This window comes from Rhea pennata, chromosome 2 (genome assembly GCF_028389875.1).
Source record: "Rhea pennata isolate bPtePen1 chromosome 2, bPtePen1.pri, whole genome shotgun sequence".
In the NCBI taxonomy this organism is placed as follows: Eukaryota; Metazoa; Chordata; class Aves; order Rheiformes; family Rheidae; genus Rhea; species Rhea pennata.
This window is the reverse complement of record NC_084664.1, coordinates 32,907,048-32,930,545: the sequence shown is the minus strand read 5'-3', so window position 1 is coordinate 32,930,545 and position 23,498 is coordinate 32,907,048. Positions and strand designations below refer to the sequence as shown.

General features: G+C 39.3%; 1 protein-coding gene across 1 annotated transcript; it reads right to left on the bottom strand.

Moving 5' to 3' along the window:
- Positions 1-4,266: 4,266 nt before the first annotated feature.
- On the bottom strand, positions 4,267-22,007 carry TSPAN13 (tetraspanin 13). The gene is made up of 6 exons (XM_062567790.1): positions 21,891-22,007; positions 10,522-10,689; positions 8,028-8,108; positions 7,008-7,121; positions 6,560-6,670; positions 4,267-5,347 (listed from the first exon to the last, which is right to left on the bottom strand). The coding sequence occupies exons 1-6, from the start codon at positions 21,951-21,953 to the stop codon at positions 5,273-5,275; spliced, it is 612 nt and encodes a 203-aa protein (XP_062423774.1). The 5' UTR covers positions 21,954-22,007; the 3' UTR covers positions 4,267-5,272.
- Positions 22,008-23,498: the final 1,491 nt, after the last annotated feature.

The following is a 23,498-nucleotide window of genomic DNA, read 5'->3' as shown; positions in this document are numbered from 1 at the left end:
GGGGAAGGAGGAAACCTTTGAATACCACAAAGTCTGATCTTCCATCTCTTCTCCACGTATTGACATTGGTGAAGGGACTACTTACAGTGGTTTTTAGTGATGTATAGTGCTGGCTTATATATATAAACACTATGGTTTTACACCAGTACTTTTGTACTGGGCAGCATTTTTAAAAGCTAGAGGCTTTTAATCATGAAGGCATACAGAATACTGTATGATCCAGCTGTAAAAAGTGGGTTTTTTTTAATAAATCCATTTCAAATGTTTACAAAGATGGTGCTATGTTTTGTATTTCTTTCCTACCTCATTATCACCTGCTGTTATTAGTAAAATTACTGTGTTACAGGAGACCACAACTTGCAACTTCATACATAAGCTCTACAGAAGGAAAAGGAAAGCTTTTTCTATCTTTGATTTTAGCAACTAGTAAAGCTCTGTATTTCTCATCCTATTTTCTCTCCATTTGCTTTCTTTCTTAGAGCACCCAGAAAAAAACAGCATCAACAGTAAGCAACCTATCTCTAGTTCTCATTATCAATACTTTCTGTAAAGATAGATAACGAAGTGTGCAATCATTTTACAAGAAATTTCTTTATCTTGCAGTTAATTACATAGTAATGTGCACAATGGCTCAGTCTTTAAGAAATCACATTCTCAAATACAGAAAAGTCCTGAGACTAGAGGATGTGATTGTTTATGCATTTTTAAAAACTGGCTGCAGCCCTAAAGTGATCTCAGCATTACCTTATCTACTTGAAGAGCTACTACATAAGAGCTCCTCTTAAAAGATTCCTGCTTACATCAAAATTCAATAAAGCCTTGTGATGGTTATTAACAGTGATATTGTATTTAAGAGATGATTGATTTCATCATTGGTTTATGGCTTATGATTTCTTATTTACTAGCCCTAAAAGGGCTAAAAGTTGTAACTTAAAAAAGCCCTGTAGCTGGACACCACAGTATGGTACATCCCACCTGCCTTAAGGTTAGGTCAGAAGCAGACTTTCCATCTTCAGTGTCAAATATCTAAGTAAGCAGTAGCAACATGAAACACTTCGCCCGACTCCATTACCTTCTCAGCTCTTTAGCAGTTCCAGCCATCATTGACTGCCACTACAGTCACAATTACAACCATGAGTCAGGAATACATTTGGCAGGGCGGGGCAAGGCAGGCAAGAGAAGCTGTAAGGATTTCAACTCAATGGAGAAGATCAAAGCTAACAGAGGCAACAAGCAGATGCAGCAGTTAGTGTAGCAGTGTCTGGGCTTTGCTTAGAACTTTTGGGGACCTTTTTGGAGGTTTCTGGGGACCCCCAAGGAACTAGAGGGCAATTGCTGCTATGAGGAAAGGGAAACTAAGCAAGGACAACTACATGAGGCCTTAATTGCCCCTGGGAAAAGCTCTACCTAGATGTAGCTGCTGCTAACAAGCTCTCTTGGTTGCCCCTGATCAGAGGGAGTTGGAGCCTTTGACCCAGGTGGCCCTTGATTAGGGCAGGTCAAGCACCCTGTGAGTCAGTGCTAGGGAGAGGCCTGTGTAAGAGCCAGGCCTAGCACACAGCTTACAGAGGCAGTGAACAGATGCAACAGTTAGTGAAGAAGGGTGCAAGAAGGCACCTTTGTTTCTAATCCTAGTAGTGTACATTTCCTCAGATTCGCTCATGACGCGCCACAGAGCACATTCCGCAGTAGCTGTTGGAGTTGCTTCAACAGCTGTGCCAGACACTTCAACCTAGATGACTCTCTGACAGCAGATGCACAGTTCTCGGGCTGCAAGGGAGTGCTTGAGATGTCTCCGTGAGGCCTGGGCTGACAGTCAGCTCTTTTGCAGAAGGTGGGCTGTTGTTGATGAGTTGTGTTGTCAAGTAAAGGAATTGCAGGAGGAATTCAGTAGGCTGCAACACACCAGTGAAGATGAGCAAGACATAGGGTATTCTCAGAGACTGTACAGCTCAGGAGTTCATACAGCTCAGGAGTTCCAACCCTCCACAGTAGTGGAGGTGCTGCAGGATTCCCTGCAACGAAATGGTACATTGTAACACTGTAGAAGACGGCTGTAATTTGGTTACTCCTCACTGGTCACATCAAGGAACAGGTTTGGTGCCCTCCACACTGAGGAGGAACTGGGCATGGCTTCAAGGGAAGCAACTAGGCCAACAGACCCTGTGCCTTGCGGGAACACTCAGAAGTGGTGAGTGATTGTTGGGGGTGACTCCCTGCTTCAGGGGACAGAGACACCTCTCTGCCAACCTGACTTCTTGTTTGTTGCCTGCCAGCAGCTTGAATACGAGATACCATGGAGAGATGGACAAGGCTTGGCAATGTATCAGACTATTACCCTCTGCTGCTCTTCCATGTGGGCACTAATGATACCAAGGGCAAATTGGAAACCAATCAGGCTTTCAGAGCTCTGTGGGTGGTGGTCAAGGGTCTGGGAGCCCAGGTCATTTTCTCCTCAAGCCTGCCAGTAGGGGAGAAGGGTGGGAAGAGGAGTAGACAGATTTTCCTGGCTGCACCACTTGTGTTGGCAACAGAGGTTTGGTTTCTATGATCATGGGACCCTGTTGGAAGATTGACAGCTAACAAGGAGAGAAGAGATCCATGTCACTAAGCAGGGCACATGCGCCTTTGCCCACAGGTTGGCCAGCTTAGTAAGGAAGGCTTTAAACTAGGAAATCTGGGGGAAGGAGAGAGTTATAGAGACAGGGGAGTCAGCAAAATGTGGCTCAAGTTGGGGTGCCTCTAGCAGGTGCATGCAGCTGGGGAAGTGCCTATGGGACATGACTATGGAGCATCCTCTTGCACCCCTCCTCAGCAACCTGCACACTCAATTATCTCTCTAAAATGCCTGTATACCACTGCACATAGCATGAAGAATATATGGGAAGAATTAGAAATCTGTGTGAGGTCACAGGGCCACGATCTCATTGCAGTTAGAGACATGGTGGAATAGCCCACATGACTGGAATGCTGTCATGAATGACTCAAGATAAATGTGTTCTATTGCCCCCTGTGGAATTAGTTTCCAAAAGAACATCTCTAATGTAGATTAAGTCTTTTTTTTTTTTTAATCACAAATTTAAAGAGGCTGAAACTATTAGTAGGATAGAAAAAGTTTAATGCAACCACTAGCTTCAGATCTCTCTTGAAAACTAGAACAAGTCACATTAAGAGTTCTGAGACATGATAGTTTTTAAAGCAGTAACAAGTTCAGTGTTTCCTCAGTAATCCACTCACACTCCAGGATCACTGATCATATTTATGAAATCAGAACCACTCAAAACCAAGCACTAAAAACAATTAGGGGGAAAAAGTTGGAATTGTACTGGCCATATGGTATTATTTTAACCTTTATACTCCCTGTTCATAAGCCTTTTCTATTTATTACATTTATGTACAAAATGCAGAGCCAATCTAGACTAGGAAAATTAACTATTGCTACAAACAGCCATGAGATGATCAACTTCTTGACACATACCACAAACAGCTGGTTACTTGTGTAAACAAGGCAGTACTCTAAGAGCAGCTGTGTACAATTATTTAACACCTCACAAAATCTGAAGGCTCTAAGTCCCATTCCTTTTAGTATAGGCACACGATCTTACTGAGTGTAGAGGTATGTGCTTGAAACAAACGTCCACGCTTTCAGACTTATGAAGCGCAGTAACTCATAGATTAAACACCAGGAGATGGCGCTGATAGTAGACGTTGAAGAAACAGTAAGAGCTTGCTGCTCACTGAAGAGAAGCTGTTCTTACCAAGTTCTTCACGTCCTTCTCCACGTTCAGGATCAACTATTCCTTTTGACTCCCTCAAAGCAACTTTTCTGGCACCTTCAAATCCAGAAGTGTTCTGATGAACAAGTGTTTAAACTTTTTTGCCTCTTCTGCAAAAGAAAGAAGGCAGCTCCCTAGTAAAGGCAGACCCTATCAGAACCCACTTTCACTTGCACTTACTGTCTCCTAGAAGTCTCAACTTCATTCAGCTATAGTAATCCTTAGCAGATGGTCTTAATACTTTTCTTCTTTTCTTCCTGTACCTCCTTCAGAGTTGCTTTTCAAGCTACAACAGCTGCTTACCATACCAGAAACAGGTACTTACTGAAGAAAAGATACTGTACAGATCTGCAATGCAGTATGATTAAAACAACTGGAGCATTGTGCACCGCTAGTGTAAGATGCCCAAACTTCTACCTCACTGCATCACTTGTATCAGAGGTTGGACGATGGACCATGCTTTCCTTCAGCTCAGACAGCACAAGGATACTGCACAACCATTTAGACTTTTTATTTTTTTAAACAAACTACTGAAAATGCCAGATTTTTTTTAAATACACTTCAATCTCTCATCAAGTCTCTTAGCATATATTCCTGTCACCCAGCTATATCATCGTAACAATTTTACACCACCTGTAAAAGTAGTTGTACAACTTTATAGACATCAAGTTTCTTACATTAACAAGATGACAGACCACTATTGATTCTGATGCTGTGCAGATATCCAATTTCATTCACTTCCTAAAGACAAAAGTTTCAAGTTACTCAGCTGCAGATTACATTTTCTTGATCTTCATTCATTCTTCTTTTAGTGAAGATGCCCATTAAAAAAAAAAAAAAAAAAAAAGGTATTTTTAGTCTCGTAAAGGAATTCTAAAGCTACTAGAAACCCAAAACAAACAGAAAAGAGGGGTGGGGGACTGGAGACGACTACATAAGTCCATTAATATACACTTATGTGCACTACAGAAAATAACACCTTCAAGTTCTGTTTTTACTCTAGTAGAAGACTGAGAGACCATTATTAAGACATGAAAATAAATTTACTCTTATTCATCCTAATGGCTAACCAAATCACACAACTCCAAGCACCCAAAATATGTTTTTATCATTTTAAGGAGAAGCCACATGACTCTCTGTAATCAATGAACACAGCAGAAGATTTGTTTCTTAGACATCAAAGAAGCAAGTAGTGCTATAAAATTCACTGAATACAATTCACCACATCAATTGTTTAAGTATTAACAAAGTTATTTAACCAGCTCTGAGCAGCATTCTGATTCTGTCCAGGTACTGTATATACATTTCAGCTTCAAGATAGAGATTCTTAGAAAGAGGACAATGGAAAACTAAAGACAACAGCTATGGACTTCTTTAGAAGGAAAGTTTTCTTTTGAGTACATGGAGATTCCCATTATGGCGAAATGCCAAACTATGGAGAATTCATATTTTGAAGTAGAGGGCACAAGGAGAAGATTCAGTCCTGTAAAAACTTATCAAAGAAATGCACTAGGATTTGCACGAGGATCCTTTTGGTTCCTGTATCTGTAAGTCAGCCAGACTCCCAAAATCTGAAAACAAAGGACAAATACATCATTAAGCAGAGTGTCATCATCATCATCCCAACTTCCAGGAGTTTTACAAAAACTGGTTTTAAGCACAGAACTCTGATAATGAATTTTTAGTCCACAAGTTTAGGATACTTGACTACTGTTAAAATTGCGTTCACCAGATTTCTTAACCATTAGAAAAAAGAATGCACCTTTTCAGAAAGAATTTGCATCTAGCAATGATAGAAAAACAAACAAACAAACAAAAAATGCCAACACTATACCCACAATGCTAAATAAAATATTTAGTATGGAATGTCTACTTCAAAATTATTGTTTTTTTCCTCCCTCCCCTCAAAAGGTTATTCATAAATCTGCTTCTACTGAAATGATAAATAAAATAATCTCTCTCAAATTGTTCCCTGTGCTGCTTAATGCAATTTGCAGAAAGTTTATGGAAATTACAGCAGCAAGGGCTATACAGCAACTTAAGCAAAATCACTCTGTCTTCTGTCCTGATTTCTCTAGCAAGAACAGGAAGGAATTGCAGGGGGGGAAGATTTGAAAATGTACTGAAAGAGCAGCCTTCTGTTAAAATGGTAGATATAAAAGGAAACATTCTCACATGCTCTATTGTGGAGCTATGAAAGACCTTCCATGAGGAATTTTTTTCAGCGACAGACAAACAAGTCTAGGTACCATCTAGATACTAAAGCAAAGAGTTGAAAATATCAACCTAATTTCAACCTAATGCTTAAAATACAATTCACAGCACAGCTCTTTCAGTGCTGTATCTTTGCACTGTGGGAGGCATCAACAAATAGTAATAATAATATATAAAAAAAAGCAGAAATGTGTGTGAGGAACAGGCAGAAAAACAAGTTAAAAGCAGCAGCATTCCTTTATTATTTTAAGAGGAAGGTAAAGCTAAACAGCTAACTTTCCAGAAAACTTGAGCATGTTAACAGCATCACATTTTAAATATGGTATTTAGTCGCAGTTTGTAATCTAAATAACAGAAGTTTGTGAAAACTCCCAGTGTTGAAAAAGACAAGCCCTCCTTTTGACAAACGTAAGCAAAGTGATATCTTGAAAAACTTTATGTAATTAGTTATTTGACTCCTAAGACAATAGTGGAAGTATCTGTAACAAAACCCCTAAAATTTAAGGCTTTGTTCTATGAAACAATTAAAGGGGAAAAAAAGTCTTCCATTTTCAAACCTGCTCACTCACCTCTGTGAAACTGAAGAAGAGTCCTATGCCTCCAACAAACCTCAGTACCATTCCAGAATATTCTTCTATTACCAGTAAACATGGTCGACACTGGTGGCTTCTAAAGCAATCCTGTAACAAAATGTTTTAACTGGTTAATTGCACTCCACTTTCTGACACACTTTACTGACTGAAAGCAAGCAATTAGCTCTATAAAAGACTGCCAAGCACAGGCAAAACTCTGACTTTTAGAAGTCTACAAAAAGCAACCAAACATACAAATAACAATGGAACCCAGCCTTTGCAGGATGCTCCATCATTAGGTCTCCAAGAAGTTAACTAGGGAGCTTAGTATCATTGTAAAAACTTGTACATTTGTTAAAAATCTCAGGCTTCTATAAAAATGGTTGTACGTTTCTGAACACAATGAGAGAAAGTTGCAAGTATGTTCACCCTTTAAACAACTTACAGACAAGCAGGTTTCATTTGGATCAAAGGTTCTGAATCCACAACAATTCAGATTTCTCTCAATATCTGTTCTTGCGCTGTTTGTGTTATTCCAGCCAACCTCTAGAAGTTGACTCTAGAAGGCATAAGCATATAAATATTAATAGAACCGGTCTTGCACTTTACTGGAAACCAATATACCGGGTAAAGTTGATGAATCCCTCCTCCCTACCTTGATAAAAAGAATAAAATCAAGGGTACCAAAAGCATAGCCCAAAAAGACACTTTATTTCTTTGCTCCCATTCAGTGAAAAGACACCAAATGACAAATACTGTTGCACTGATCTTAGCCTTGTTCCACCAATTAAGTACTACTTAGCAACTAAAACTGGGAGATCCCCAAGTTAAACAGCATAATACACTAAAGTATGGCTTAACATTCGAACAACTTCAATAGCTTGTGGAATAGCAGCACCTAGTGTAGTTTATGGTCATAATTAATTTTCCTCTGTTCTTTTTCCTAAACCCAGCAACAGCATTAATAATGGAACATGTAACTAATCTAATTGAGACTGCTCAGATTTTTAATGAAAAATGGGCTTACATGCAGCAAGCAATGATCATCTAGTCATTATCTCCTTGTATACTTCTGGTGCAGTAAAGATTATTCATCATATCCCATGGTTTTACTTTCACACTTATGGGTCACCTCTGTACCTAAAGCAGTCATCACCTTTTCAGTTACACAAGAACAATTCAGTGGCTTTATCACCTATACATTATGATTACTGTAGATTTTCATCAGCTTATCTGGAATTTCTGAAAACATGATAAAGTCAAGGTATCATGCTGCTAGCTGCTAAACTCGTAACCAGAAACCTAAACAGAAAGCTTAAAAGCAAAAAAGGAACACACCTGAAAGAAAAAAATCTTTAAAGATTTCTGCTCGTCACAGAAATAAGATTTATAAAACTCATTCTGTGGAAGACTGAAAATTTATACACAGTCAAGACTTCCTGAAAAGTCAGGAAACATTTCTTACCTGCTGTTCCTTGTTTAGTGCCAAACAGGCACAGGAGACAGAAAACTGTACAATAAAGACAAGCAAAAGAATAATCATATACTGAAAGCGGTAGTTAAGGGTATACTCTCAAATTAGTTTGCTCATATAACATACATACCCAATAGTATTACTTACTTAATTGGATAACAACAAGTGGATATGGAAAAGATAACAATCTACTCAGCAATCAACCACCACTTATTACCTGTTTCTGGCTAATCATATACATACCTTGGATTTCTCGGTTACATTTCTTTGCCTGGCAAAAAGATATGAGCAGGGAGGTAATAAAAGAAGAACAAGTCAGCAGGAGATCACTTTTTCCTGATTTTCTTATACCCAGAACTACCTACTTGTCATACATTCTTGAGTTTTAACCCATATCCTTCAATCTCCCAAAAACTTGAACATCAACAGGAACTGGATTTAAGAGGACATCTGGAAGCAGTGATTTCTGAACTGTACAATTCAGAGCTTGAGATTTCCTGCAACTGCACAGTTCTTTATTAGAATTTTTGTTGTATCGTATAAAAAGACCAGAAATTTTCTTTAAAATGCAATTCACTCCTCCTGTTTGCCCTGATTGTTATTCAATATATGGACAATAATATGACTTAAAGCTAACAAAATTAGTTTAAAATCATGTTCCATATGTGGTCTGTTCAGGAAACTGTTCTTTTTAACTTCTGGAAACATACAACTTGGTTTGAACTCTGTGTTTGCAGAGCTGAAAGCACAGACAGAATAACATGCTCTGCAGGATAAACCTACCTTAGGCAGCACCTCTCTGGCACATTCCTTTGATTGGTGTTACCTCCTGCCCATACACATTAGAGAAAAGAACTGAACGCAACTGAAAGATAGAAGAACCAAACACAGCAGCAGCTCCTGTTCCAAAAGGATTTCAGAGGCCTGAGGAAGAATACGATGAAACACTCCGCTGCACAGAAGCCCCACAGTTGTTGTTGCTTCTGCACTTTTGTAGGTAAGTCTTAAGACCTAAGATTAATGTCTCCAGCAACAAAACAGTTATAAGGCAGTTCACTGCAAACGGTCACATTACAGCAAGTGATTTGCTAAATCTCTTTTGTGCATCTTTCCTAACTTACTTCCAGCTAGGTAAAGTAGTAAGGATTTCATAGTTTTGCACTCCAAATCATACAGGCATTACTGTCTCTGAATACAGGCCAACAACTTCTTCATAGTACCCCAAATGAGGGGGAAAACTGTCAGTCCATTTCATATATTAACATTATTAGCTATAAATACATGAACTGGTGTGATGTGTTCACTGGAGAAACTGTTTCCCTATATACCTTGCATTCAGCATCTGCTATGCATTCTTTAGAAAGAAAAATTTAGGGATCAGGTGAAGTATGTGACAGCATTTGCAAAAAATGTTTCTCTTGTCTCCTTCAAAGATAGTCTTACTTTTGAGAGAGAAACCTACAGCTAAATCCCTTAACTTTGGGGACTCATGTTGTTAATTTAAGATACTTTACCCAAATGAGGTAATAAAGAAAACACTTCTCTAGATACTCCATATTTTTTTCTCTCCCTTGAGGGGGTCTTGTGACTAGTTAGAAAGGGTCTTTGAACTACTATTAGAAAAAATAAGCGAGTTGCCTCTGGAACACACAGCCTCATACACTTTGAGTATTGCATCTAAAAACAGTACAAAAGAGACAACAAATCATAGTATAGATATTACAGATTAAGTTTTGAAAGTCAGGCACTGGATTTGTACCTTTGCTGTTCTTTCCTGAGGTAGATATCTATCTCATGCAATTAAGTTATTTGTAGAATCACCTTGTCACACTACTTACTAATAAGACTGCAACCAGAAAAATAAGAATTTCATCTCATGAATCTATTCTTTCACCAAAGCAGAGCAATTTTGTTATGCAAGGCAGCACCACAGACTGCTTATTCAGTGTCAGTGAACATAAAGCAGTGGCAAAGCACACTGAGAAGGTCTGTGCTCATTTTTAATCTGGGATCACAGACGAGCGGTAGGTATGAAAAGAAAGTGCTTATTGACAACATGCACTGGTAGTGATGCATTTCTCTGCCAGCTATCATCAGTTCACTGCCTGGAAGTATCATCTTCTTCCATTGTTAAACATTAACAGCTTGTAAATGTCTAGTTTATAAAATGTAATTGGATCAAGCATGCAGTAAGAAGCATCTATGACTTAGGGATCCACCAGAAACAGCTCTGAGCAAAATTAACATCTTATAAATTTTAATAGGAGAAGGGGTCAGTAGTTGTGTCTTCAGAGTGAAAACAAGAGAGATGAAAGGAATTTAGAATTCAGTAAACTGGAAAGGGGGTTTAGGCTGCACTTGATCAAAATAGACTGAATTTCTCTTCTGTTTCTGAAGCATCTATCACAACAGTTTCAGTCCACAGAGTAAGTTATTTAGGTGGCTTGAAAGAAACTGTAATTCAAGTAACACATCAAAAGGATACAAAGAACAGCAGTACTTGATGATGTTTCACCGCACCAATCAGTCCAACCAAGGCAATTAGGAAGAGAAAAATTCCTACTGCAATTGCTACTCCAACGACTCTGAAACTAGAGATGAGGCCAAAGCCAATTCCCCATGCTGCAATTCCAATCAGCAGCAGGCTTACCAGCTGGAGGGAAGAAAACACAAAAAGTTAGTTTGCTCACTAAAAAATAGGATCAACTTGCATACAGCTTTGTGTTAAAGCCATTGGTAGAAAGATACAATACTTCTTTCCAGTTCAAAGAGGAGACCAACCCACAAACCAACTCTACTTCATCCTAGAGAAGACTCTAGTTCCAAGTATTTAAAGGCCCACTGTTAACGTGGGGCTGTTCTAACTTAAACCATCTTCAACCCAAGCCATATTCAATTCAGCATCTCTAGTGAGGCCCAGAAATACAAGTGTGGATTGTAACTGAATTGACAGATAAGCTAAAAATAATTTTAAATTAATATTTTTATATTAATATTTTTATTAATATTTAATATTTTTAATAAAAACAACAGAAGAATGAAAATTCCAAATGCATTCTTAAATACCAACAGCATATTTAAAGAAAATAGGATATATAGCTCCACATCTCTAAAGAGGTAAAGAAAATAGACTTTCCCAAAACTTATTGTAATAACAAATCACAAATACAAATCAGTTAATGAATTGGAGAAGCTTCTATGTAATTGATGATACAAAAATGATTAATAAGCTCACACAAAGGCACTTCTTAGATCACTATCTCAGGAAAATAGCTCTACTATGAAGTCAACACTATTTCAATACTCAAAACACTTGTGTATTTCCTTCCTTAAAGGATGGTATTCAGGGAAGGTAAGCAGAAACTGTCCCAGTTAATTTACTGGAATTTATTGTTTATGTGGGCAGGAAGCTCCTGCCTTTCCTGTTTCCACACCAAAAACAAAGAAAACCATCATGGAAAGCTGCAGTGAAATCTGTAATGAGACATAACAGGAGGGAAGCAGCACACAAAACCAAACAAGATCTCCTAGAGAGAAGGAAGATGCATAAAACACTCACCTGAGAGAGAGGGAGGAAAAAAGCAACAACAAAGTTTGACCTATATATAACATACCACCAAGTGCATACTCTGTTAATTATCATTAATTCATCGGGAAGTTTTAACTTCCCCAAAACTTGACCTTGTCAAAAGACATTCAAAAAAAATTTTTTTTAAATAGTGACACAAAAGTGTTTGGCCTACTCCAAATACTTAGCTTTAATCAATAACAAATACAGACTGAGCGCTTACATCTGTTCACCAGTTTGCATCCAAACAAGATAAATCTCACAAATAAGCAGTAAGAGAGGACACTTCCAGCTCACTCTTTATTTCAGTACATTTGCCATAGAAGAGGGAGTTTTTGTTGTTTTTAAATACTAAATATGTCTGTACATCTTTTTCATCTAAATGAATTTTTAGAAGTCTGACCCCCTTAACCTTGTTTTTAAATACGGAAATCTAGAATGACATCAAGAAAGCCACTGAAACAAGCAGTGATGCTCATCAAGATCATGTAATAAAATGGGTGTTTTTCTCCTGTGTTTACATAAGAACATACCTTGAAAAAAGCTTATAAAATCCAGTAATCCAAAGAAGAAATTCTTAGCGAGTCTGCAAGGAGAAAAGGAGGATGCTTGCCCCACCTACACCTCTCAGCATGTGAACAGACAGCAGAACAATAAAAAATTTGAAGGAATTATTCAATATTGGAAGAGTTCTAAGATTAAATCACCTTAGCATTTGTTCCTCTAAAACATAAATCCTCAAATCACCAAGTTTTGTTAAAACCAAAACACCTGCCCAAGCTGTCATTAATCTGAGAGGGAGGGAGACAGCAAAAACCCCTGGCTCTGCAATTTGCAGATTTTATGAGTGTAAGCTGCACGAGGCTATAAACCTCTCAATGTTAAGTTAAAAATTAGCCCTGCTAATCAGACAGTTAAGTGCAAGGTCTACCTGTTCTAATCTATGTCTATTCATTTTACTTCATTGTCTCAAACCAATGAGATTTATTTTACCATTTAAGTGTCAGAAGAGAATAACAACAACAACAAACCCCACAGCCCACTTTCCAGTGAGACACTGCAGCCTAACGCCCCATATCCGCATCAGTTGCAGAGCACTGAACTCACACAGGTACTACACAGCTCTTGAAAGTGTTCTCGTATTTCTTATAATGAAATCTCAAATGTTATGTCATATATCAATTTATTTCCAAAAAAAAAAAAAAAAAAAAAAAAAAAAAAAAAAAAAAAAAAAGAACAAACCTTGCCCCTAATCACTGTCATCAATGCTTCTTTCTCCAGGCTTAGCTATGACTCTAGGTATTTATTTTCACCGACTGGCTTCCAGTATGCCAAAATTTATGTTTGTTCAAATCTTTGCTCATTAATTTCACTCAGTTGCTTTAGGCTTCTTATGAGATGTTTTACTGTTCAGAACTGATCAGAAACAAACCAGGAAACCTAAGGAAAATCTACCTAAAACATTCTTTTAAAAGAAAAGAATAGCTTAGATTCCCTTTTCAGTACTTTGTAGTTACAGAACCAACAGTGTTTTTATTTTCAGGCTTGTCCTCCACAATACTGTTTTCTGTTCTTTTAGATTAGAAAGTTATCCAATGTCTAATTCCTTAAAATGTCTGGAGGTTCAGTATAATCACAGGTCAGTGTTACCAGGCTCTGGTTGGCACAGTGTGTAGAAATGCTTTGTCTGATTTGCCAGATTCCCAATTTGGATCAAAATAACTAATTGGCTCTTTAGAGGAAAGAAAAAAAAACATCTGTTTTAAAGCTGAAATGGCAACAGTGGTTTATAAACTATTCTGGAAATAGACGTAGGATTAAACTATCTCCTCCGCATGTTGAAGAAAAGCTGAATTCATTGTTACAACTTCATTTTCAATTTTAGATTGGCAATCAGAATCATTTCCTCTTGGTTACCTCCGAGTTACCTCTTATTACCAAGTTAACAGGTGCTTACATAGGAAACTTCTCAGATGAGCAATGCAATAGCTCACCTGCTGTCAGATCCAAGCTGTAGAACTAATTAACAGCTCAAACATAGACCCTGAAGAAATGGACTCCCTGTCTTGGCAGCTAAACAGATGTCAGTTCTTTTGCCTCATCCCTACCCCCTGGAAATAACTGGCTTCCCCCCCCCCCCCCCCCCCCCGTATTGTTCATTTGGTTAAGTAATAAGACTAGATATGTAGTTTTAGAGTGCCATAATGTGAACAACTAACAAAGTCACTGCTACTGTAAACATGAAAAAAATAATTTAAGCTGTTTTGGGAGGAGTTTTTATAACTCTGTAAAACAATGCAAGGCTCGTAGCCTTAATAACTGTTTAGCCACTAGAAATTATAAGCAAACAATGCTTATTTAGGTTTTGAAACCAAAGGATTTAGATGCAATACTTCAAAAGTGGAATTACTAAGACTTTGAAGTAAAACATGCTTGAAAGAAAACCAATTAGTGACACTAACCACTTTTAAATAAGCAATTCTAAAGGCACAAGTTTCTTCTACTAATAAAAAAGCCACGTATTTCTATTTATGAAAAAGGTTTCTCTACAGAACTTCTATATAACATGTTTTGCTTTACTGAAACCACATTTCACAGCACAGAACTCCTATCCTTGGAACACTGAATTACAAAGGGAAACTCCATTTTACCTACAGATTCACTACATAAAGCCTTGGTTACTAGTGTTCCCTATAGTTGTCCGATAGTCTAGCAGAAATAGATCAAATCACAGTCCAGTTCTCAGTATTAAGACTGATTCTGTTTCCTATAGCATTCTCATTAGTAAGATGAAAAAGCATGAATTAGAGAAATGGACCATAGATTGAAAACTAGCTGAACTATTGGACTCAAAGGGTGGTAATCAATGCCTCAACATCCAATCGGTAGCCGGTAAGCAGTACGGCTGAGGTTGACCCTGGGGCCAATAATACACAGTAACTTCATCAGCAACCCGGGTGATTAGACAGAATGCATCTCCAGAAAATTTGTGGATGACACTAAACAGAAATAAAAATAAAGGAGTGGCCAACTCTTCAAAAGAGTGATCAGATAAAGCTGAAGGGTCGTTACAAAAACGACATAAGAAACTCTTCTTCGTATTGACAGACAACAAAACAAGGGGCAACAGCAACATGTAGCAGCTTAGAAAATTCAGACTGGACATTAGAAAAAAACATCTTCGAGGTAGATCAGCACCAAAAGAGGTGGGCCCGGGGAATGTGATGGCAGTTCCGTTCTCAGAAGCTTTGAAGATTTGAGCAGAGAAAGCCACAGCCAGTGGCAATCTAGCGTTGGCCATAATCCTGCTCCACACAGGAGGCTGAACCAGGTAAGCCCCGGAAACCTCTTCCAACCAACATTCCTGCGACTTCAACACCTCACACATCATGCCCAGCTTCTCCCCCCAATGATATCTTTGCTGTTCTCTGCACCAAAAAAAAAAATCAAAGATTTTAACAGAAAGATCAGGGCCACATTTACACTGATCAACAATGCTTCTGCATTATCCACCTCATGAAACAGCCAGGTCTCAAACTGCATGTCAACAGAACACTTAACTAGAAAAGGTTCTCAATAAAAGAGTAATGAACAAATCTTCACAAGCACTTACACAGCTTCAGAATGCAAGTCTTATTCCCAAAAGTGATTTAAAAGACCTAATTCATTTGAGACTTGCTTACAAAGAAGATAACAGGCAATCGAGTAGAAAAACTTATCATGATCTCAAAACAGAGCATGTTGCTTCACAGAAAGGTGCTACAAGCATATACTGTCCATGAACAAAGAGTAACACAGAGTTGGGAGAAGGAGAATGAGGGGACACACATAATATCTTATGTTCTAAATTTAACACTCATTCAATATAGTCTACCTTCTCTACCAACACAAACTCTATGAATCTTATTTAAACAAACAAGCACAATCTTAACATAATTCAATACATGTACTCATCAATTTGAAATTAAGTAAATGCTTTACTGGACCAAACCTATAGAATCAGACTCCACTTTAAGTGATTTCAATTATATTAAATATATATGCTTGAACTTCAGAGATATATTAAAAAAATATACACAAAGAAAAAAAAACAATTTATACACAAAGAATTCATCACAGAAGATCACAAGTTTGCTTGTCCTGTTCTCCAGTTAACTTAGTTATCATGATTAAAGCTTTAGCATTAGTCCTTCCTTTACTGATACATAAATCTCTATTTTTAACCCATCTAAAAGCTAAAACAAAACAAAAACAAAAAATCCATCCCAACATCCTCTTCTTTTGTTAAATTTTTTATTCTCCAGTATAAAAAAAAAATTCTCTCTTTTTTTAATCTCCCCTCCTGCTGTATTGGACAAATGCATTGATCCTCTTATTTACTCCTTGTGTTATTTCTCCATAAACTTCTACCACATGTTAAAAATAACCACCAAGATATAGAAGAATGATTTCACTAAACACAATTGAGAACAATTCAATCTCCAAAACCAGTTTTCCTCATTTCCTTAATGGCATGGCATAAGCAAGTCTCTTTTGACTAACTAGCAGTTCTTCAGAATTTCCCTCAGTTTGGGCTGCTTCCTAAGTAGAAAGACATACATGAAGTTAGTTCTCAGTAGTTTCTTACAGTCTCAGACCAAAAAGGAGTTAGTAAAAACTGCATTTCAGCACTTAAATTTCAAGAAGTATGTTCTCACCATTCCTGGGTAAAGAGACTAAATAGCATTTACATTGGTATCAGCAAATGAAAATATTTACAGAGGAGTTGTCATGCTGGATACGGAACAGGAACTAAGAGCACACAGATTACACAAATGATTAAATACATCCTCCTTAACCAATCCTTCTATACAGAAGTCCATAATTTATTTAAGGGGGCTTTAAAATTTAAACCTCAAATGGTATATACTTCAAAGTTAAAAATTTCTACTGCTCTCTCAAGTCGGCCAATCATTTCTTGGCAGATTTAGAAAATCTAGAAGACAGTTCTTCTGGTCCTTTGTGTATCATCTAAAAACCATCACATCAATACCTCAAGCAGCATACAGCTAAGCACCTTTAGTGAACTAAAGCTAGCTAAATTGATTTCTATCACAGTTGTAAGCTACACAACCTGTATGCAACTTTGTTTCCTTACAGTACTCCTTCAGCTTTACTGAAAATTAATTGAAAGAACTATAATGAAAGCTCTGGATAACTCCAAAGAATTTGTAACAGAAAACATAACCTTCCACCTTTAAGTGGCTTATTTAAATGAGAAATTATCAGAAGTCTGGTTACTGAATAGCCTTGAACACATGATGTGGAACAAAAGATTTACATGCAAGGCAACATTCCTGTCTCTTATCACAAAAGCCAAATCTCCTTTTGATTTGATGGTCTCTAGTTCAGAGTTCATGTTACTGGCCAATAATTAGGATTAAATTGTTTTTGATGAAATAACAAACTTGAACATTAAAATGGCAGAGAGATTTGTACTTATATTCACATTTCCTGGTCTTTGAAAATGCAAGCTTTCTGCTATGCAACAGGACTGCTCTAGTTTGTTGTTGCTGTGTGGGTTGGGTTTTTCTTGTTTGTTAGAAGTTGCGTAACATTTTCAGGAAGGCCAATGATATTACAGACCCTTCCTCTACACACTTTTTCCTCAACATGAAAGCACCAGTAAAAAAACCCAATGATTTAAGCTACAAGGCTCCTAAATGGTAATCTAAGGGCTCTTCTAAATTATGCTGTCTTTAAAATGTCTACCTGCACTGCTACAGTGTCTGAAGATGAGCAAAATACATCAGTCTCCAAAAATTCTCCTTGTGTACTCTATCATGCCCCAGTTCTAAATATGGTCTCTATTCATAGCTGTGACCAAACACTCTACACAATATAAATAAAAACTACACAAAATTCACTTAGATTCACCTACAGAACCACATGTCTACAATCAGGCCCTGCTACCAGGAACTGCTATAATTCTGTCTACAAACTGACATACAAATAAGCTGAATGTACTTCTAAACACTGACAGAAAGTCTTGAAATACACTTATATTTTTTGCTGCACCCACTGTTCTGTATTCTCATGGGTAAACATAGAAACTTTCCAAAGAAAACCCAGGCTGGATTGACACAACCAACATTAAGCTTTCTTGTCATGTACTTAAGAGTTTCCATACCACTGTTTTATTTACATACCAAGATGAGACAACACAGACATGCTGCCACTTTCAAAATGACCTTGGGAAGGCAGAAACGGCTCTAAAACAACCTACCACATCTGTTAAGCATCCAAGTAGGAAGAGGAGCTTGTACTGCCCAACCACATTCCTAAATGCTGCCTAAAGACCATCAGACACAGCAAACAACAGATTATTTATGGATCGCTTCTTACAGAAGAAAATAAGCTCATACAAGCCAAAATGGAACTGAACTTAAGAGATCAGAGACTGGACTACTACTATGAAACAAAATACCACAGCTTCCTTCACCTTGTGGCAGGAACTCTGTCTGCCAGTACCTTGCTCCATGTGACCACTACAGCAGTCAGGAATTATTGGAAAACATGGACAACAGCTACATTGCCTTTCACCTAGGAAAACTCAGATGTTTACACTATCTCTCAGGTGTAGTTTCCCTTATGGAGACTGGCAGAAGAGAGATGGAGTTAGCAGATTAGCATGGAAGATGGGGAGTACCCACCAAAGACAGGTTAGCATGTTGTAGTGACACAAGCATTATTAAAAACTGTACTATGACAAACAGTTGCGGTCCAAACCTGGTAAGTTTTGTCCTCATGTTTGCATATTTACAAAATGCAGGAAAAGTAATTTTGATAAAGAAGGCAGATAACATCAATGTGCTAATTATACTATCAATAATTACTTCACTCAGGAGCAACATGCAGCAATAGAAAAACAGGAGCATGAACTGCAATGCTTTTAACAGTGATGCAAAGAACAGCACACAGTACTCTGGAAACAAGTTCAAAACAAAGTACTATAAAAAGTAAATTATTTTAATATGGACTTTTCTAGTGTTTAAAGTTCATTCTTATGTGTTGAACTCTGTGCTATTAAAGAAATACACATATTTAATGAAAATACTGATACAAAGATACTATATCTTTTAATTTAAAAAAGGCACCCTAGGTGTGAGAAAAATCTGAAAGTCTACTCATCAAAACAAAGTCAAGACATTTATATAAACAGTTATTCCTGCAGCTGCAAACATTAACTGTTTAAGTGGGTGCTCAAGTGATAAAAACAGCATATATCATAAAAAAAATTTTAAAAGAGTCTAGTAGTCAGTTAATATATACAGTCAGTCTTGGCAGCTCAGCTACCTTTTCAGTCTTTCATCACTAAGTAGGACTTAGGAATTTCCTTTTCCTTTCTGAAAATCTGATCAAAGAAAGGTATTAGCTGCTCACACTAACTGATTACTCAGGACTTCCTTGAGAGTAACACTGTCCACCTACGAAAATCATTATATGTTTCATGTGAGCAAATACTGGTGGAGCAGGTACCTATGGTGTGAATGCCTGGAAGATTAGAAAACTCAAGTTAGATTCACATCCTTGAATTCAACTAAATTTTGGGAACATCATTTTATTCAGTTTGTCTGGGTTTGCTATTCAAGGGGAAGAAAGGTAAATATGAATGAATAAATACAAATTTGTGCCAATACAAGAATTTTTATACTAATTTTGAGTATGCAGACAGGTAGCTCTTCCATGTAAGACTTTAATTCAGAAATACACTTCCCTTTACAGATACTGTCAATGAATAGCCTCAATTATTTTTCTCCACTGTTCCTAAACCCATAATGAAGAAGACTCTGCACAGGTGCCAGAATTATTCATATAAAATAAATTTAAATGTGGAATCAAGGCCTAAGAACATTAACATAGTCCAGAGAAGAACCAGAAGTCATCAGCAAAGCACCATGTGAAAAGAACATAATTAGGTTATTGCGTTTCAAGTTTTTCTGTTTTAAACCAGCAACCGATTTATTACTGTTAGGACAGTTTGGACTCTTGCCCAAAAGATTCCAAGAGACTTGTCAGGACTCTTGCTTCGTGTATTACTTATAAATTAAAACAAGACAGCATCAAAAACCAGGCTCAAATACTCTGCTGTTTTGAAAATTAAGATATTCTATATCTTAAGATATAGAAAAAGAGAATACAAGTTATAACCCTCAATATACAATTTTCATGGTTATTTCATTCCCAGCACATGATACAAAAAGACACTTCAACACTAGTGTAAAATGTTCAAGGAAATTAACCTAGTTAACCTTATTTCCCTTCCTTCTCCCAGCAATTATTACTGCAATGTTTTTAAAAGATTGATAATGAAGTTTGTTCTGGTTGTCTTCTGTATTCTTTTTTCCAGCTTGGAAAAAAAAATAAACCCCTAAAACCATCATGCTGTTCCAACCCAAGTCCTGTAGTGTCGTCTTTTTAACTAAGGAGCAGCGGAGCCCACATATTTTGCAAGATTCGCTCCTCCAAGTTAACTAACACCTTAAATATTATTTCTGCAACTCAGAAATTAAAAGCACTGGTCTCATAACTTTGCCTGTCTTTAACAGGAAACAAAAGCAATGGCAGATATTCCAGTTACTACAGTATGAGAAGTTATTCCCTCTTTTCAGTAAAAGCATACGTCCTGCATAAGTCAAACAAAAGAATACTAAGTACTACCTACAAAGTAAATTTTACCTACAGAGGCATCAAAGCAAGATTAAGGTCACAGATATATAGTACGGATATTAGAAGTAGGACCCTTGCTGAGGCCAAATATGTTCACAAGACCTACCAGCTCCTTTAGATTTGGTCAGTATTTCACTGCAGGAGTAAGAGGTGGTATCTTAAGAAAAAAACACCTGTTTTCCACATGATTTTTTTTCATACATCACACTAGAAAGATCCAAATTTCTCTCTCTCCTGCTGCACAGAGGATTTAAAGGGGGTGGGGGGAAAGGCCCTGCATTAGATTTGGGGGGATGCAAACTACATCTCAGGGGATGCAAACAAGAGTCACTTCATATTCAAAATACTGTGATAACACACAATTCCAGCTTCAGCATAGGCTCATCCATTTAAGCTCCATCATGGTGATTACTATCAGGTCTCTAATAACTGCTAATTATTAGAACTGTTTGTTCTAACGAACAGCAGTAGACCTGTTTGTTCTCATGTCTTACTTTCAGTAACAGATTAGGCAATATTCTCTCAAAAGCTCTGCTATAGCTGCATGCAAGCATTAGCTCACCTCAAATTCAGTCGGCTGTAGGTCATCCTTTTATACACTTGTCCAACAACAAGTGTTTGTGGACATTAACTACTGGAGGACATACTACCTCTCCAGAAGTAGTGAGAGAGGAAGCCATTACATGTACCTGCATTTCTTTCTACATCTGTGACATTTTAAAATGGAAAAAAAAAAGAGAGAGAGAGAGAGAGAAAGAGAGAGCGAGAGAGAACACTACAGGTTTTGTTTTTTTTCTGTTGAAAATTAGTTCTCAGCCTTACCTGAAGGAAGGAATAATGGCAGATAATTGCCTTAAAATTTAAGCTCTTCAGCAAGTCAGTTATTACAGTTTAACATCTTTCCCTTTTTACCCCTCAAGCTCCCACCAGCCAAAGGTGCTTCACTCTGCAACTTCTTGAGCTCCTCCAAGGAGGAGAAGCGAAGTTCACGTGCGAAGCAGCTCGGAGCCTCGCCGACCCACATCGCTAAGGCAGGCGGGCATTTCCCGCCACCCCCCTCCCTCCCCAAGGCTGAGGTGCTTCCTGAATGAGCCTAACCACCCTGCACAGATTTTTGTGTCTTCCCTCAAAATACACCAACACGGCACTTCTTAATTCAGAGTGCGAAAAAGCACTTGTTTCAAAACCAGCCTAAGCGCTCGGGCAGAGAGACACCGGCAGCGCGACGCTGCCCTCCTCGAGGATCTTTCCAGATAACGCGGCCAGCGGCGGCCCCTGCCCCCGCAGCGGGAGCCCGCCAGCCGCGGCGCCCCCGCCCCGCCACGGGCAGCGGCGGCGGGGAAGCGAGCGGCGCCGCGCGCGCCTCGTCAGCACTCGCCGCGCCGAACAGCAGCGGCGGCCGCGACGCAGCCCCCGCCCCGCACGGAGGCCGCGACCGCGCGGCCCGGTCCGAACCGGCCCAGACCGGCGCCCCCCGCCGCGGCTCGGCAGAGCCCCCGCGCCGCCTCCCCTCCCCCCCGCCGCCGCCGCCGCCGCCGCCTCTGCTCGCCTCAGCGCGCCGGGCGGCGGCCACGCACCGTGTAGAGCAGGTTGAGAGCGCAGAGGCAGTTCTTGGAGCAGGCGAAGCCGCCGCAGACCATCTCGCCGGTGCTGGGGCGGCCGCCACCGCCCGCTCCCGCGCCGCGCCCGCACCCGCACCCGCGCCGGCCTCGGCCCCGCCCCCCGCCGGCTGCCCACCGCGCGGGCGCGGCCGCAGCAGGTGAGCGGCGCCCGCGGCGCGCCGCCGCGCCCGCTGATTGGCTGCGACCCGGCACGAAGGTAGAGATATGCAAATGAGCCGGCAGGGGGCGGGGCGGGGCGGGGCGGGGGGGGGGGCGGTGATGGCGGTGGCCGCCGCCGGGGTGGGCGCGGCGGTCTGGTGGCGGCCCCGGCTTGCTGCGGGGGTGGGCAGCGGTGCCCCCTTGCCGTGTCCTCTGTGCATGAAATGAGTGGGGGAAATAAAGGGAATTCGGCGTGCCTCACCTCAGGGTAGTCTGAGGAGGCTCGGCATCTCCTCAGCCATTTTGTTGTTTAGGAAACGGGAGCGCCTTCCCCCTTCCTCCCTCCGTGATGCCACGTATCTATAATTGATGACTTAATTCCCTGTGTAATCAAAAAGAAGTGGCTGGGGATTTATTTTTCCAGGACATTTAAGTATTTAGAACATGGTTATGGTGTTACCAGCTCTTCATTTCCATACTACTTTCTTTTTAAAATTTTTATTAACAGTCTTAAGTTTTCTGCCTATATGTTTTTACCTATTTACATCTTTACGTATTTCCTTAGTTCGAGAGTTCAATATTTAAACTTACAGGTAGTCAAAGGACCCCGTCCATGTCGTGGGGTCATGGTCTTACCAAGTTTTTGTCACCATTTCGGACTGACAGGAATAGCATCCCAGCTCACTAATCCTCTCCAAAATCTACAGTCCCCACAGGCTTGACTTTATAAGGCTTTACGATAAATGCAACAAACTTAGTAAGCGCAGGCTGGTTCAGCGTGCACATGTGTTGCAGGATCGGCACCCAGGATCTGTCCGTATCCTTTTGCTGGGCTTCACGGCGAGAGGAGGCGTCGCGCACTGCGATTGCTCTGGGTGCGCGGCTCCCGGCGTTATTTTGTCGAGGTCTGGTGCCGGAGAAAAAGTTGTGAGGTCAGGTCCTCGCGCACAGAGGAAGCCGCGTCTACTTTCCAATGAATTCATGACAATTCTTAATAGGAACTTGTCATCGAAACAATTTAAAAGGAAATTCCAAAAGCATTTTGTTTTATGTATTTTGGCTGGCCTCTGCTTAGGAAAGCCACAGCAGGCTAATAATCTTTTCCAGCACTAAGGCAAAAAGGCTGAACAGCAGCAGACTTTGTCTTTCCTGGTCTGTCACTCAGATCTTTCCTTTTTTTAAACATCTTTTTTTTCTACGGTCTTTGATATTTTGCCAAACTTCTGCGATTAAACACAATACATGTTTTTTTCTCACGCAGCAATAAAGACCTGTAGTTTTCCTACTGATGGATATCTACCTCTCAGCTGCTAACCAGGCAACAAATTAAAATTCTCCAATATTTGTGACCACAAATTAAATCTGAATGCTCAACAGCTGCTAAAGTTTTCTGTTTATTTGTTTCCAAACTTGAAAAGCCTAGAC